We start from the raw sequence: 17650 nt of genomic DNA on the forward strand, positions 1-17650 counted from the left end.
ATATCCTAATCCCAAATTCCAACCAAAGAGCACTGCAGAGCCAAGAGGACTAAATATGCAGTGAGATCAGAATCCTGACTGATGGAAGGCAATCTGAGTGAACTCCAGAGAGTCTGATGTGAGATCACAGGAATGCAATTCAAAGGAGAGGAGGCATCACCTTCTGTTGGAGTGGATCAGCCCTGCCAGACAGAGCATGCTGCAGCCCAGTGGGGTGGAGCAGTTGGCCTTCAGTTTGTAACAATGCAATGTACAACTGTTTGTCTATGTGCAACAGGTGGGCGGTGGGGGAGAGGGGTAGTCTGGTGTATTTTTCTCTGTCTCCATGACAGAATTAGTTATATGGTGACAAAGAAAAATGACAAGGGAACTGTAAGTGTAACAGAAAACACACAGTTTATACAAGTTTCTACTTGTTAGCAGTCTTCATATTGTAAAAGCCTGAGTTGCAGCAGCGCAAGAATTGTCTGTTCCTGCGTTGTACACTAAGAATACAGCTTTCAAAATGAGCTATATACGGTATAAAGCATTCAGCATCAAGGTATATTCTGATTTTCAGGAATTGTGAGTGAGTAAATTTGTATTCTCCAATAATTTGTTCACAAAAATAATTATCTTTTACTCAAAAACATTGACGCTTACGCACAAAATACAATAATTCAAGATTGCAATGTTTCAATACAATATGTCTGGTTAACTATTGTAGTTTTGCAATATTATACTGATGCAGTACTTCCTTCCACGTCTTGCATATGGCTGTACGGCTATTCATGAAACAGCTTTTTCAAATGGGTCTAGGAAACGCCTGCTCTCTAATACATCCCATTGCATCAATGCCTGTGTCAGTAAATCTGCATTTAAATGTATGAATTGATGCCAAAGGCCTTAATTAATCCAACGGTAACGCCCACAAGCTTTTCCAAACCAGAGCTACTGCTACCTAGCACGGGGTGGCTGTAAGCAGAGTAGTAAATATCTGCTGGGTTGGCCTGGCGCCTCAGACAGCCCGACTAAAGATGGGCACTTACATCACCTCCATCGTCACAACAGCAATAGGGACATGTCTAACAGCCAATCTTGTCTCTAGGGTTGGACTGAGCCAGCTGCACTGTAAGAACAAATCTTTATCAGCAAGCAAATGTATTCAATATAATTGAATCGAATCTTTGTCTCAGATTACATATTCAAAACACATGACACCTCAATTAGGATTATAGACTCTACATATCTGCGAGCCACCTGTTGCGTGATTTAGAGGAGATGCAGCAATGCACACAAGACCATACACGCAAGCAAGCATCATGCATGGTCGTATGTCCACTCAGTAAGAGTGCTGAAGACAAGAGAAAGTGGAATGTTTTCAGTCTGTTTTCGGAGACTTGCGTGTTTGTGTTTTCTGTTTAAGTACTTTCTCACCAAATTACACCACTTCTCCATTTTTGTCCATTTATTGAGTGAAAAGAGAGGGACAGGTCACTTTCAGAGAGGCTTATAAAGAACCAAACCTTTGTGAGAGTCTGAGAGCACAGAAAGGATGTCACACAATACCGCCTAGAAGGATTGTAACACAAAAGGGGGCGACGGCTGCAAATAAAACATTCAAACCAACTTTGGTGGGAGGTGGACCCCTGAGAGAGGGGCTTAGGTTCCAGGGGAATGTCTCTAAAATTGAGTTCTTGGAAGCTTTGTCTCTCGATGAATGCAGAACTATGAGCATTGCCGAAGACATTGCACCAACATGAACCAGATCATATGAACGTTCTTGCACTTGCTCACATGTCCTGAACAAAGGGAAAGGCATGTCCAATATCATAGTCTGCTGAGCAAATAACCTATAAATCACAGGTGAACAACAAGATATTCTGCAATCGTTTAAAGCAGGGGTGTCAAACATGCGGCCCGGGGGCCAAAACTGGCCCGCCAGAGGGTCCAATCCGGCCCACGGGAGGACTTTGCAAAGTGTAAAAATGAGTTGTTTTGATCATAAAGTAAAATACTGTTCCAGATACATGTGACAAAATGTTTTGTGCCTTTCTAGATGCACTGTGATCTGTAAGTTCTAATGCGCATGTGTAAATGATAAACTAATACTATTGTTGAAATTGTACCTTTTTTTTCTTAAGAAATTTCAGGTTGTTCATAATGTTTTGTAAAAAGATCAAATTTGAACATTTTCAGAATGTACTTTTTTGCACTAAAACAAAGGGGAACATTTGGAGTTGTCGTTATTTATAGGTTATTGTGCTGTGATTTTATTGGTCTGGCCCACTTGAGATCAAATTGTGCTGCATGTGGCCCCTGAACTAAAATGAGTTTGACAACCCTGGTTTAAAGCCACAAAACCACCACACACACCACCGCCCCATCAACACAATAAACACCTGTCACCTACAGAAAGAATCTTTAACCTTCATATCAAAAAGGCCAGTTAAGTCCCTTTAACATCAATCCAGCAACTTATCAGAACTTAATTTAAACCAATAATATCTGATGTTCATTCAGTCTCATCAGATGGGAGACAGACGGCAGTAAGCCGTGGTATGTTTGCCTCACATGGTCTACTCTGGGCTCACTCAGGCAGATAAGCACATGTGGTCAGGGCTCCTAAAATACATTCCCCAGAAAGAAGGAGTGACTGGCCGTATGATATGTGGTGTAAATGTTTACCAGAACAATGGCTTGCCTACTTTGTTCTGTAAATAGTTTAACAAGGGGCAAACGTTCCTGGAAAAGTAGCCAGTATTTCTTCGGGCACAGATGCGAAATAAATCTATAATGAGTTGGACAAGAAATGTTTTACTGGTTCTTGATATATGCCACACACGAGGCAAAAACTGTTTTAGTGAAAATATTTTAAGATATGATCTGTGCTCCCACAAGTCTACTCTCCTTAAACTCACTCATTTTGGGACAATTACTAAAAAGTAAAAAAGCCATTTATGCTAAGCACCATCTTTATCTATACAGAAGCCAACTGAAGATTATTGAGGTTATATCCTGACTCTGATTTGTCATGGGTCATGGGTCAAAAGCCAAGAAGTCACAAAAACAGGGAGCAGTTAACTTGCGTTGGCCTCTCTGAGACAAAGGGCTTATCCAGAGGAGAGTTCTGAGCTGGCGGTGATTTAGACAGTGATCGTGTCAATATAAGCACTCAGACTTTGGGCTGGTTAATGAAAGTTGAAGCAAGATTTGAATATAAGTTGCTTGAATGAAAACAAGACTAAGAGTTGACAGCCCTGCTACAGCGGCTCTGTGAGGCTGTCTTAAAGCACAGCGGTGCTTTGAGGTAAATGCTAACATCAGCATGCTAATATGCTCACAATGACAATACAAAGTGCTGATATTTAGCAGGCACACTTTTCACCTTCTTATTTTAACATGTTAGCCTGTTCATATTTGGTAATAGCACTAAACACAAAGTTGTGGCTGATTGGAATATCATTAGTATATTATATAAGTTATAAAAAAACTTAACATTTGGCGCTAGATGAAAAGTCAGGAGATCACCAGAGTCATTACAATTCGTTCTGGGGGGGACGTGAATGACTGTGCCAAAAATGAATGGCAATCCCTCCAATAGCTGTCGAGATATTTGTCTAAAACTCAAAATGTCAACCTCTTGGTGGCACTATGAAGTAAAGGGGATCTCCAGAGTCAGTGGGATTCATCCTCTGGGGTACATGAATGTCTGTACAATATTTCATGGCAATTCATGCAACATTTTTAGAAATATTTCAATCTGGATCAAAGTGGTAGACAGATAGACCACATTGCCCTCCCTAGAGCAAAACCACCATCATAGCTAAACAGTTGGAAATGTTTACGTTCAAATCTGCTCAAATGTGGTGTTTTATTTCCATTATTGAGTTTACTTTGGTCAGATTAGTCTGGCTTTAAACTTGCTTCAAACAATCCTCTTTACAGAAAAACCGGATACAGCTCTGTCAAAAAGGCGTCTCTCTTTGAACCTCACCATTTTAAAATAAACATCAAATGAGCCGTTATCTAACATATCTACTGAAAGCTATATAGACAACAGCAGAACAGCCACCTGCGTTGGTCTTGAAAGAAACCACAGAACCCATTCACCTGGGTCTAGCCCACATAGTTCATTGAACACATCATTTTTCCTGGGGATTTTTGGAGAAAGAAATCTACAAAGCTATCAAAGCCTCAGGTGGAACAGTCAAACATCTTGACAGCTCTAATGCATGAGATTGCAATGGTAGGGTGGAATGTAACACTTATATAAAATCAGGAAAATGCCTGAAGAAAAAACCTCCTTTCAAACCCAAATCTGAACCTATTTCAAATATAACCATCCTTCATCATTAAATGATATTGTATTGTATGTATGTTTTTTTCTCTCAATGTAGGTGTGCGTTGATTGCCTAGTTTGTTGATTTGATACACCATAGCAGGGGTGTCAAACATGCAGCCCGGGGTCCCAATCCGGCCCGCGAGAGGACTTTGCAAAGTGTAAAGATTAGTTATTTAGATCATAAAGTAAAATACTGTTCCAGATACCCGTGACAAAATGCCTTTGTAGAGACACTGTGATCTGTAAGTTGTAACGCACATGTGTAAATGATTAACTAATACTATTGTTGAAATTGTACCTTTTTTTCTTAAGAAATTTCAGGTTGTTCATAATGCTTTGTAAAAATATCAGATTTGAACATTTTCAGAATATACGTGTACTTTTTTTGTGAGAATTTTGTGTGTTGTTGTTATTTATAGGTTATTATGCTCTGATTTTATTGGTCCGGCCCACTTGAGATCAAATTGTGCTGCATGTGGGCCCTGAACTAAAATGAGTTTGACACTCCTGCACCATAGGTTGCAAAGCTACCAACTGATAAAGTTCCACCACATGCCAGAGTTTTTCTCTCAGAGTCACTTTTTCTACTATGTACACAGAAGATTTGTGCGCTAAAACAATCGTATGGTATGAAATGGTGGCAGGTGAGCACTGTTTACAGTCTTAGTGGTTGCATGAGATTCCATGAAAAGAAAAATATGTGTGACAGGTGTGTGTGTGTGTGTGTGTGTGTGTGTGTGTGTGTGTGTGTGTGTGTGTGTGTGTGTGTGTGTGTGTGTGTGGGGTTGTAGTGAGGGAGGGCTGGGTGTTGTGCGGTTGGTAGTCACCATCAGAGATCTCGCCGCGCTCTTTTTAGCACACCATAATACAATAATGCTACTTTCCCGGCTCCCAAATAAACTGAGCATTACCACGTATTAGTGTCAGACATCCCTACAGGCCCTGCATGTGTCCATCCTCTTGTAAGAGTGAAATATTTTTAGCCATGTAGGATCTTTGCCCAGCTCAGTCTGCCTAAAAATAGAGACAGAAAAGCCAACACCCATTGTCTGACACAGTGCCCACTGTGAGCCAAAAATGCAACACGTGTGGAGAGGATCTCTTTTGTTGCTCTCTTTTTGAAGTCCACTACAGAACTGGTCAAAACCCTCCATACACAAGAGGTCCAGGCCTCCACCTGCACTCTTCAAAACTGATTTGACATGCTTCTGATCTCTAATCCAGAGAAAGAATTCCTCTCCTTCCTCACAGTAGATAATTGAGTGTGATGTACAATTTCATGGGCCGTGAGCCAATCTCCTTCCAGAGACAGGGGTCATGATGGAAGCGTATTCGTCGGCCAAAGAGGCGTGAGTCTGATTCCTGGCAAGCATCCAACTGCAGGACATTATTCACATGATCACTGCTGGCTGAGGTGATGAAGCTCAAACTGAAAACATAATTGTCTAACACTTTTGGAAGATTTGTGAACAAAACACCACGAGTCCAACAGCTTATATATCCAAAACAAATAAGCAGCAGCGAAACACAGCTCTGAAAAAGAATATGATACAAACATATTGCTATTGCACAACAGTGAAGGTGTTCTGCCATCTCCCACAAAATGGCATCACTCATCTCACAGCAGCAGAGTAATGGCCTCAGCAGAACACTTTCCTTCTCTCCCCTTTGTAACATCCAAGTGCTATATTTTAATGTCACCACACAGCAATCATCATTCACACTGCAGGTAGCGGCAGGTAAACAGCTGTTCATAGCAGTGTAAGGTATGATAATCTCACCTGCCCAAGGTCCAGGGTAACATTCACTTCGTTGTTGCCCAGGCCGCTGGAGAGAGGAGGGCTCTGCCACCACCGCTCTGTCCCATCGATAGCGTTAGTAACCGGGTGGGCTTTGTTTGGGTCAATGGCGTTGCAGTAGTCACAGTACTGACCCTAAATAGTGTCAAATGGTTGGTATTCAGAGACATACACACCCAAATATTTGCAGAAAATCACTGTGCAGGATTTATAATGGAGGAGGCAGGCACTGGTAAATAACTAACCTAATGCAGATATGAAAAATATTGCAACCACAAGCAAATCTTAAGTTAAGACAGAAGTTTTTGCATGTCCATGTCAAACTGCTGTGATGGAGTGCCCTTCAGAAGAACTCGTGCAGGGACAAGACCACTTTTGAAAGGGAATTCCATTTCCATTTACATTACTACAATTGTGTAAAACTATGTATGGCCATATGGCAGAATTGTTTAGATTTTACAAAGAAACACAACATTAAGAGGCCATATTAATAGAAACAGGTACATGTACTTTCTGTCAATAATTATATATTGAATTTAACTTATTGTTTACTATATGTATCCAACCACAATCTGTCTGCATGTATTTTTGACTTTTTACGCACGGACCGAAAGCGTCAGTGAGATTTCATCCAGCTTTTTCTTACCTGAATATTTTGAGAAAGAAGTCCGTAGTTCGGTCCTCCGACAAGTTTACAGTATAATTCATATCTCGGTGTCCCAGCCTCATCCTGTCCGCAGGTTGCTGTGGCAGAGATACTAGACACATCAGCGAGGTTAAAATACGGAGGACTCAAACTAAAACCTGTTAAGTCATTAAAGATTCCTTGTCCATCTGCGTCCCTGAAAAGTGTTATTGAAATGGTAAAAAAAACAGCGAGGAGATGAGCTCCTCTCATCCCTCTTGCCATGTTCCACTTTGAAGATCCCTGTAGATGCCGAGAGCAACCCGCAGTGTGCAGGTCTTGTCATCTATAGATCTCCATGAAATGCGCCCAAGGGGCTGCGAGAGTTACGCGCGAGGCTCTTTCAGTAGGACTCCACTAATGTCAATGACAAAGCTTTAAGTTGGTCTTCTACTGTTGAAGGTGTGCTCTCTTTCCGCCGCATGTTTCCAAACTAACAATGCCAGCTTTCCGTCTTCCTGACCAAAATGTGCGCCACACTGGAGCTATCAGGTGTCAGGCTGTCGACGGTCTGAGCTCGATGCTAATCTAGTGAGTGGGGCCGAAGGTCTCCTATCACAGTTCACACTGCGTATCACAGCTCTTTTGTCCCTTTTCTTTCATTTCCTCATGAAAAATATCTCTTGTCTAAGTTTAAACATACAAACCCCTAACTTGTATTTTACATGCATAGTCATTATATGTAAAAAAAAAATGTTTACAATCATCCTTCAAGGAATCAAGGAATCACTTTGATAATGTTTATGCATGTCATTTAACATAGACACTGTATTATAGTGACGGTGAGATGTATTCTGCCATTTCAATCCTCTTTTTTCATATATGTATATGGTGCCATGTTTTCATGTCACTATATGTATATAGTACTATATTTTATTTATGTCATCACTTTTTATCTTACTACTTATGTCACTTTATCTTATCATTGTCTTTCTATCTTATTAATGTTATTTATCTTTTATATGACTAGTGCTCTTATATGGAACTAGTTTTATTGCTGGGCTGAACCGTTCTCTCGTTAAAACATGTCATTGTGCCGTTGACCCTCTATATATATGTATGTAACCTGCATATGAACAAATACTGAAGTTTAAACTTGAACTTTTAAAGATGGTTAAGAAAGCTTATATAGCCTACATACTGCATACTCTAAAAAAATAAATAATAAAAGTCTTATTATTATTATTATTATTATATAATTGTACATATGTTTAAGTTTTGATATTAAAGTATAGTATTATAGCATGAGCAGAGCCCCAAACATGTGAAGTACCCCACCAGTGGGTTTGCAGGGTCTTAACATCGTGTGTCCTTCTACAATGATCTCGGGGCGACCTCTAGTGGAGTAAACAGGCATCACACGAGAAGCATTGGTGACGTTGATTTTTATATCGCGCACAGCCACACTACTGAAGACTCCGGTTTTACATGTCACTTGGCCTTTTGAAAGAAGAGCTGCTATATTGTGTTACAATTAAACAAACTCTTTTTGTTTGTCTCACTTTATATATATTGTTGTTGGTTAATACTACAGTACCAAAATGATTCTCAGTGAAAGCTAGTAATTACATAATTCTGATACAGCTGTTTCTATTTGGGTCATTAATACAATGGCTCAGCAACTTGTGTTGTCTTTGAAACCTGCACGACAACAATTAAGCATCGTGACTCCGCGTCGCGACATTGTTGCCATTCCTTGGACTGGGCAGGCGACTTGTCATCGCTGAGGGAGTAATAAGCAAACAGGAACTTGTTGAGCGGTGACATAAGGCTGGGTAAACATAACCTGAATCTGTTGTGTTTTTATTCTCAAAGGACTCCGCATGGAGCCTACAAAATTACAGGTAGGACGAATAACTATTTTTAAGAAGCTCCTCGTTTGTCGATGGAGTGGAGTGTAACAAGAGTAGTACCTCGGATAGAAACCAAAACCGAGCGTAGACTATTCCCTGAATACAATCTGACAGGTTTCATTTTGACAAACGCTCAATCTAAGTATCGCTACGGGTCTTGTGAGTTTAATTTAAATAGATGTGTATTAAACTATAACAGAATAAGCAGTTCTTCATTTGAATGCAGGATATTTTGTGTCAATAGACTAGTTCTGTTTCTGCGTGAGGCGACTGAAATCCAATTATTGACCAAAAATAGTGATTCACATCAAGTCCACAGATTCAATGGCAGTCTGTGAAAGTATTCATTCACAGTGTATTTAATGTTTAAACAGGGAATGAGACTAACCTCAAGTTTCTATCTGTAATCTGATTCGTTTAGATTTAGATAGATATCTGATATGCTGTGCAGTCGTATTTGATTGGTCAAAATAGCAGGTACCAGTACTCTAATAGACCCTCTTCTAATATATATATATTTTTAAACGTTAACGCTCAATCTGCTAAAGCAAATGTCAAGTAGATAGTTTGCTCTTAACTTGTTTTAATACACAAAATCACCATAAAACTGAAGGTAGTTGGACACAGTTAATTGTGGTAAAATAAGTTTCAGGGCTCTGGTATTGTAGCATGACTGGAACACTTAGCCATGATTAATGTTATTAATTATACTTGTGCTTTTCCGTCAAAACCCCTGCTGTGAACAAGGTCTATTATTACACAATAAATAACTAAAATGACTGGATTACCAAATGTGGAATTAATGAATTTGTCTGTGAACTACTCAATTAGTTGATTCATCATTTCAGCACTAGCTCCAGAGGACTTCCAGAGGAAAATGATTATGATTTGTTTATAATATGGTACTAATTTCCATTAGTATTACAACATAACCATACTTAATTACTTTCTTTACTTTCAGACTCTTTCCTGTAGTGATATCAGTAAAAACATAAAATGTGATAGCATCTGAAATATTAGTTTATTTCCTCTTTTAGAAAGCTATTGTCATAGCACAGAAGGCCTCAGAGGAAGACCAGGCTGGGAACTATGAGGAGGCCATCCGCTCCTACCAACATGCTGTCAAGTACTTTCTGCACATTGTAAAACGTGCGTCACTATGTCTGCAAACAAAATGCATCTAATTACACATCATGAGACATTTCAGGTCATTCTAACAGCTTGTACAAGAGTGCATCACTGTCATTGCTTGATAGACCAATTAGCTTCTATGTGTGTGTGTGTGTGTGTGTGTGTGTGTGTGTGTGTGTGTGTGTGTGTGTGTGTGTGTGTGTGTGTGTGTGTGTGTGTGTTTGTGTGTGTGTGTGTGTGTGTGTGTGTGTGAATGTTAAGTTGTGTCATCCTTATAACTTGGTACGATACGTAGTTTATAAAATGTCTATAAAATGTTCGTAACAAAAAAAAACAACATTACAGAATGCTTTTAAATAAATGTTCTCCTTCTCATCAGGTGAGCCCCAGGGTAAAGATGGCAACCAGAAGATCAGAGATCAATGTAAACAGTACCTGGACAGAGTGGAAGAACTACAGGAGTATCTTGTGATTAAAGAGGTTGTTATAGAAGTTAAATACATATTTGTTTTATAAATATCGATATTATATTCCATGATGCCAGAATCAGAGTAATGTTTTAAATTCATAACGGTGTTGATGTGCTGCAGCAAGACTGGACTTTTTGATTATTATTTTTCCATCTAATTCAAGACTCAATTCAAATGCCTGATACTGTGTAGATGATAGATAATTCACCAATGGTGGAAGAAGTATTCAGATATTTTACTTAAGTAAATATAGCAATACTACAGTGTAGAAATACTATGTTACAGAAAATGCTTACATTCAAACTCTTACTTAAGTATAAGTACATGTATCAGCATCAAAATATACTTAAAGTAGGCACATATCAAGCCAGATGATAGGCAAATAAGAAGAAGGGTTGTGATGGCAGTGGTCTAGTAGTAAGGCTTCCAAACAGAACACCAGATGGTTGTGAGTTCAATACCAGGGCTGCCCCTGAGCAAGGCACTTAACCCTGAGTTACTCCAGGGAGACTGTCCCTGTAATTAGTTCACTGTAAATCGCTCTGGATAAGAGCGTCTGCTAAATTACCTGTAATGTAATGTAAAATAAAAAAATTGTAAAGTATGACTAGGGTAACACTATTGAGAGGAAAATGTACTGCTAATTGATCCTTTATCTTTACTTTGTAGTTTAAAAAACAAGCAATCGAATTGTTTTTATCAGTAAAAACGCAGTAATGTAATCTGAATTGTGGCCTACGGAGGCTGCGTCTTGACGTCATCACATTCCGTGCACGCGAGTATCGACTTTTCAATGCGGAAGTTTCCTACTTGATCGGACTCGGGAGCGATCTCAGAAACGAAAACAAGCTTCATTAAACCTCGATTGTCGTGTTAACAGTCTACTTGTATGGTTAAATTCTAAAGCAGAGTATTTAAAAGGTGTTTCCTCACGGCGGTGTTACATTCGTTTCGATTATTGGACAAGTGATCAGCCATTATGGCTACCAACAATAATTTACAGGTAAGTTGAGGAGGACAAACCCCAGGGCTAGCTAAAATGCGTAAATAAGCTAACAAAGATGTTCACATCTTGGACTAAACTGGAAATAATGTCCTAGTTGGTGATTATACGATACGTCTGACCTTGTTTTGTTGAGTGGTGTTCGGTATAAATGCTTTCGACTGTGTAAAATAGCGTAACGTTTGTAACATTAGCTGCTGATTAGCATGGTTAGCTAACAGGCATTGATACGGCAGTTAACTTGTGAACAACAAAGACTAACAACATGTGACATTGTGGCCCATAAGTGTTATATATGATGTTTTTTCCCTTTGTTACAGTTTACGCAGTTGTGGCAATTGCCGTATAACATTAGCGTGAGCCTGTATTGACGAACACGACACCTAGCTAATGGGATTAATGTTGCTAGCTAGCTAACTGTTTGTATTTGGCCTCTAAAAAAGACACCCACTTCAAATGGAAAGCAACATTGTTAATGCTATATTCTGTAGAGGTTGTGTTACAAGTACAAATTGTGTTATAGTTACATATTGTATACCGACGGTAACCAAAGGGAAGTGAAAGATTGCATTCAAATTCAGGTTCACTCGGTGTTGCGTAGTGTCATCACACAAGACTGGTGTAGCTTTAAATCTGATCTTCACATATTGCTAGTAGATTACGGTAAACGTATATAGAAAGGTGGCCTGCGACTGACATATTCACTATGTAGTATTTGTCATTTAGTTAATTTCCTAACTTTTCCACTTAACGTTACATTTGTCATTTTTGTTTTGATGGTGTCCTGACTCTTTCATAATTCAAAGTCATTAACCTCACACAGCTGTCTGTTCTTTTCATCAATTGTAGAACCTGTACATGTTAATATCACTAACATTGTTATGTGTCTCTTTTATTTTAGAAAGCCATTGATCTTGCCAGCAAGGCGGCTCAGGAGGATAAAGCTCAGAAATACGAGGAGGCTCTGCGTCTTTACCAGGCTGCTGTTCAGTACTTCCTCCATGTGGTGAAATGTAAGGAATAAGACAGCACATTGGCATTAAGTCTATAGTGTCCTTAGTGATAATCACAGCTGTTAGCCACAATAGGAATCACAATGTGATAATAATCTGTTTAAGAGTGGTTTCATATCTCTCAAAATTACATGCAAGTTATTCTTTACACTGTCATAACATCTGTGATAGCAAGAATAATTAAAACGAGTGATATTTGTTAAATGTGAAATCTTTTAGCAACAAATACTCAACCTTGAAATCATTTTGTTTATATTGTTAAGTTTTTATATATCTGACGATTAGCACCTACGTACCACAGCAAATTCCTTGTAGGGAAACTTATATGGCAATAAATAATATTCCGATTCTGATTCCGATTTTTGTGTACCTCTTTTGTTGTTATTCCTCACAGATGAAGCACAGAGTGACAAAGCTAAACAGAGCATCCGGGCAAAATGTGCCGAATACTTGGACAGAGCAGAGAAGTTGAAGGAGTATCTAAAGAAGAAAGAAAATGCTCCTCCCGCTAAGCCTGTCAAAGAGTCACAGTCCGATGACAAAGGGTGTGTTTATGGGTGGGGCAGATGGGATGCCATTCAGACCTGGATGGAAAATCAGTGTTGCTTTGATATAATGCATTATTTTGTACTTGATATGTCGACAAAATTTTATATATGTTTTTAATAATATGTTTTTGTTTCCAGGAATGAAAGCGATGAAGGTGATGATCCAGAGAAAAAGAAGTTTCAAAATCAACTCTCAGGTTTGTTATATTCCTTTTTGAGGACCATTGGGCCTTCTGCAGATGTTCTATTTGTTTATTTCTTGTGATTTTGTTACATGTAGTCTGTCATAAATCAGACATTATTTAGATTCCTCAGAAATTAAGTATGTTATTTTTTTGCAGGTGCAATTGTTATGGAGAAACCAAACATCAAATGGAACGATGTTGCTGGTTTAGAGGGAGCCAAGGAGGCACTGAAAGAAGCTGTTATTCTGCCGATCAAATTCCCCCATCTTTTCACAGGTATTAAATCGTAATTAAAAAGAAGGCTTCATTACTTTGCTATTAAATGACAGAAGCCAACATCTATGTTGCTTGGAACCGCCAGAGTGCATTTAATGGTTTTTGGTGACACTATAGCCTAAATTACCTTTTTTGCTTGACTGACAGGAAAGAGAACTCCATGGAGAGGGATCTTGCTCTTTGGACCTCCAGGTACAGGAAAGTCCTATCTGGCTAAAGCTGTTGCCACAGAGGCAAACAACTCAACCTTCTTCTCCATCTCCTCATCTGACCTTGTCTCCAAATGGCTGGGAGAGAGTGAAAAGTAAGTCATATTAAGAGTAATCCACAAAAGCATAAATGAAGCATAAAATATACTGCCTTTTTGCTTTTTTTTTTATTTCTTAAACTTCCCTTTTCCTTCGCAGGTTGGTGAAAAATCTTTTTAGCCTTGCCAGGGAACACAAGCCTTCTATCATCTTCATTGATGAGATCGACTCCCTGTGTGGCTCAAGAAGTGAGAACGAGAGTGAGGCTGCTCGCCGTATCAAAACAGAGTTCCTGGTTCAGATGCAGGGTAAGTCTGATGAGCCAAAACAATTATTTTGTCATTTAAATAAATTTAAATGTAGTCTTTTAGTTTTGTATGTTAAACTGTCCCCAATTTTACTGTTAAATAGTATAAAAATATGAAATATAAAAGTGAAGTTTTCAGCTATGTTCTGTAGAATGATTGCGGTTAGGGGTTCTAAAATGGCAGTTTGAGTAGAAAATTTGTTTGTGCACTAAATGAAGCAACACTTTCATTTTCTTTATGCATCCCACATTTTCACTTGAATCATTGTTACATGGCATAGGGTAGACAAATGTATCAGAAATGAAACTAGCTCTGCATAGGAAAATATTATAGCTGGGTGACTAGAGTGTAAAAAATATTTTGGGTTGTTGGGTCCAATGGCAAAACTTTAAGATTAATGTCTTTTTGTTTATCATAAGGTTTGTTCAAGAGCAGGGCAGTGGACAGACTTCTCTTTACTTCTCCCTGTTAACTTGTTCCTAACAATTGAAATGTTAGCTGACCAATGAATCCCACGGGGCAGAGCATTGTGAGTGCAGGGCTCTATACTGAATCAAAGTTTACAGCGTGCTGATATGGTCACACCCCTAAATGCATGTCACGGCAGATATGCTCTCTGATAGGTGAGCAGAAAACACTCGCTGTGATGTCACTGATCGAGGTGTGGCCGGAAGTGCAACATAGTTTATCGACGAAAACCCTTTTTGGCAGCAGTGACCTTTTTAAAAGTAAAAGAAAATATTAGCCACTTTCTCCCTATTTAAGCTAAAGTAAACGATTAAACTACATCCCTTTTCAAGTGAATAATAGAGCTACACGTGTTTTTTTCAATAATGGATTCATGTTTAGGAAATCCAACTGGAGGAAGAAAAATTATATAATATTGTAAAAAAAAACAAACAAGGCAGTCGTACAATAAGTGATACGATGGTGAAGGTTGCTTATCTATAGTCAATATTGATCTTTCCTTCAATTGTTATTTCTGAAAATTTCATACCCTTACTCCTTGTAAGTGCAGACTCAATTTGCAATAACGAGGTTTCCCCCCAGGAAATTGTTGAGCAGAGGTCGTAATCCACCCAGATCCTGACACGTTTCATCTGTTGAGTCATGATCAAACTAGTCTGCAGGCGACCGCCTAAACTATAGCCACACTCATTAAAGATGTGATACGTCTGTGCTCTTTACCTTAAAGCTTAATAGTTAACTTCAAGTGTATTGCTTTTTATGATGTTTGTAGAGGTGTTTTTTTGATTCAGACGAGTTGGCACACATCTGCGATAAAACACTGTAGAAAACCACTAATAATCAGATTTGTAATAATCTCATTTTGATCCAGAATTGTGTAACAATGTTTCTTAAGTGTTGAACACAAGAAATCAGCTCATCCCATTTCTATATTTTATGACAGCTGCCCTGTAAAGTAATGTGTGGTCAGGTGTCATTGAAAGCACCAGAGTACCATTGTTTAGATATAGTATACAAGTGTGTACTTACCTGGACTTTTTTGTTTTGCAGGTGTGGGGAATGACAATGAAGGAGTTCTGGTACTTGGGGCAACAAATATCCCGTGGACCCTAGACTCAGCCATCAGAAGAAGGTAAAAGTTGTTATTTGGTGAAAGTTGTTAGTATTCACGTTGTCATTCACCTTGACTGACTGTACACCAATAATACTCTCAGATTTGAGAAGAGGATCTACATACCGCTGCCTGAAGAGCACGCCCGCTCCTTCATGTTCAAGCTCCATCTGGGCTCGACCCCCAACAGTCTCAACGAGACTGACTTTGTCACTCTGGGCAAAAAGACAAATGGATACTCTGGAGCAGATATCAGTGTCATTGTCAGAGACGCTCTAATGCAGCCTGTTCGAAAGGTCCAGTCAGCAACCCACTTCAAACGGGTACGTCTTTTAAAATATCTGTCTCCGTTTTATGCTTAAGTGTAACAATTATAGTTGACTAATTATCACTTTCATTTCCTCTCTTATATTATGTTTTAAATAAGGTACGAGGTCCATCAAGAGATGACCCCAACATTTTAGAAGATGACCAATTGACTCCTTGCTCACCTGGCGATCCCAACGCGATTGAAATGACATGGATGGATGTACCTGGGGAGAAGCTATTGGAACCTGTAGTATGCATGGTAAGGATAAAAAATGCTAAATTGGTAATGTAATTGTATAGTTGAGTCCTCGCTTTAATATCATGTAGTAATTTATTTTTCCTCTTTTCAGTCTGACATGCTGAGGTCTCAGGCCAACACAAAGCCAACAGTCAACGAACAAGACCTGGGCAAACTGAAAAAATTCACAGCAGACTTTGGACAGGAAGGCTAGGTGGGATGATTGAGCCAAGCCAAACCAAAGGAAATGTGATTGTCTCTACTTTACTGTCCTTGTCCCTTTTTTCTCTCTCTCTCTCTCTCTCTCTCTCTCTCTCTCTCTCTCTCTCTCTCTGTCTCATCATTACCATTCACCAGGCTTCGTGGTTTATCATAAGTGGACAAGATTACTGCGTTGTTTTGCCAATTTGATAACCACGCAACGAGTGGAAGGACCGAGTTTTATTCCATATAACCATTGTCCAAAGACGATTAAAGACTTCCCATCTGCAGCTGACCTTTTATAAAAGAATCAATACAACAAAGCAACTTAGGGAAACTAACGTCAGACATACGCAACAATTATGGCAAAAAAGGCTATTCAAATGGAGATAATTTATTTTAGGTTCGGACGAGCTCTAGTGTCCCTATTTTTCAGTCAGAATGCATCTCACTAGACTACAATACCCCTTATGTATTCCTCTATTTTATATTAAGAAAAAACAAGCATTTTATAGTGTAAACTGTACTTTGTGGAATGTATAAATCTTGGGCTGGGGGAGTGAAGCGGGGCGTGAGTTTATAGGATTTGTCGTGGTGAAATATGTCGTCTCAAGGTGGTGAACGTTTAAGAGTTCTTGAGACGGATACTCAGGATGAGAGCTGCATTAAACCCTGTACAAATTTTAGATTGTTAGTCCAGTTTCCTAACAACAAAGGACAATTGTATTTGTTTCATTTGTCATTTGAATTAAACACGGCTACAAGGGTGGATCACCAATGTTGCCAGATCAACATTATTTTACAATTTTTCAAGGACTCAATTGCTTTTAATTGCTTTGGCACTCAGCTCATGTTTTGTTTTTTTCACAACGTACTGTACATATTTTTCACTACTATCCACAGGCTTGCTGGTTATCCTTAATATAAACTGCAAACAACTAAGCCTTATGTTAAGATAAAGTCAAATTATAAATTTTGATCAAACAAAACTGAGTTGGACACTGATGGCTCAGGTGGAGAGATCATCTTCTTGTATACCTAACAATATAGGACTGCATCTCCAAGCATGAACTATATGTAGCCATGAGTGGCAGTGTGCACCATGTGCCTTCTAGAGAAGCTGCAAGATTTATTTTTATTGGTTTATTTCTTAATTGGTCATACTTCTTATATATCCAGTTTGTTGTCAGTACAACTAAGAAATGTATAATACTTTCACAATACATGTAAGCTCTTGAGTTTTGATGGGGAATATCTCTTACTTTACTGTAAATGTCTATACATATAGCCAACTCTTGATCCTTTTCTTTGTGAAGCGGTTACCCATGCATAAGATTTTCTGTTTTGTTTCAATAATGTAAATAAAAAGTTATAGCTACATAAAGAAAAGCTGTTTCCTTTTTTAATATAAAAACAATAGAGATATAGGTTAAAAGTTTTCACAATGTAAAATAGATAGCTTTAACTGTTTTAATCCTTC

At 38.7% G+C, this 17650-nt stretch overlaps 2 protein-coding genes across 3 annotated transcripts in view; one reads left to right on the forward strand and one right to left on the reverse strand.

Annotated features, from left to right (window-relative positions):
- LOC115021963 (laminin subunit alpha-3-like) overlaps window positions 1–7033 on the reverse strand; it is a 53650-nt gene extending 46617 nt beyond the window's left edge. Inside the window, 2 exon segments of the mRNA XM_029452707.1 lie at window positions 6106–6258; window positions 6770–7033. Coding sequence (XP_029308567.1) covers window positions 6106–6258; window positions 6770–7033 — 417 coding nt within the window.
- A 1583-nt stretch (window positions 7034–8616) lies between these two features.
- On the forward strand, window positions 8617–17559 carry vps4b (vacuolar protein sorting 4 homolog B). Of its 2 annotated transcripts, XM_029452758.1 has the most exons (13): window positions 8617–8652; window positions 9699–9810; window positions 10172–10272; window positions 12167–12278; window positions 12673–12823; window positions 12965–13023; window positions 13168–13287; window positions 13435–13591; window positions 13695–13843; window positions 15362–15443; window positions 15526–15745; window positions 15850–15990; window positions 16082–17559. In XM_029452758.1, the coding sequence occupies exons 1-13, from the start codon at window positions 8632–8634 to the stop codon at window positions 16181–16183; spliced, it is 1527 nt and encodes a 508-aa protein (XP_029308618.1). In that variant the 5' UTR covers window positions 8617–8631; the 3' UTR covers window positions 16184–17559. The 2 variants fall into 2 exon arrangements, with proteins under 2 accessions (XP_029308618.1, XP_029308617.1); XM_029452757.1 differs by lacking the exons at window positions 8617–8652; window positions 9699–9810; window positions 10172–10272 and adding an exon at window positions 11030–11265.
- Window positions 17560–17650: the final 91 nt, after the last annotated feature.

The sequence above is a fragment of the Cottoperca gobio genome, chromosome 17, assembly GCF_900634415.1.
Source record: "Cottoperca gobio chromosome 17, fCotGob3.1, whole genome shotgun sequence".
NCBI classification, from domain to species: Eukaryota; Metazoa; Chordata; class Actinopteri; order Perciformes; family Bovichtidae; genus Cottoperca; species Cottoperca gobio.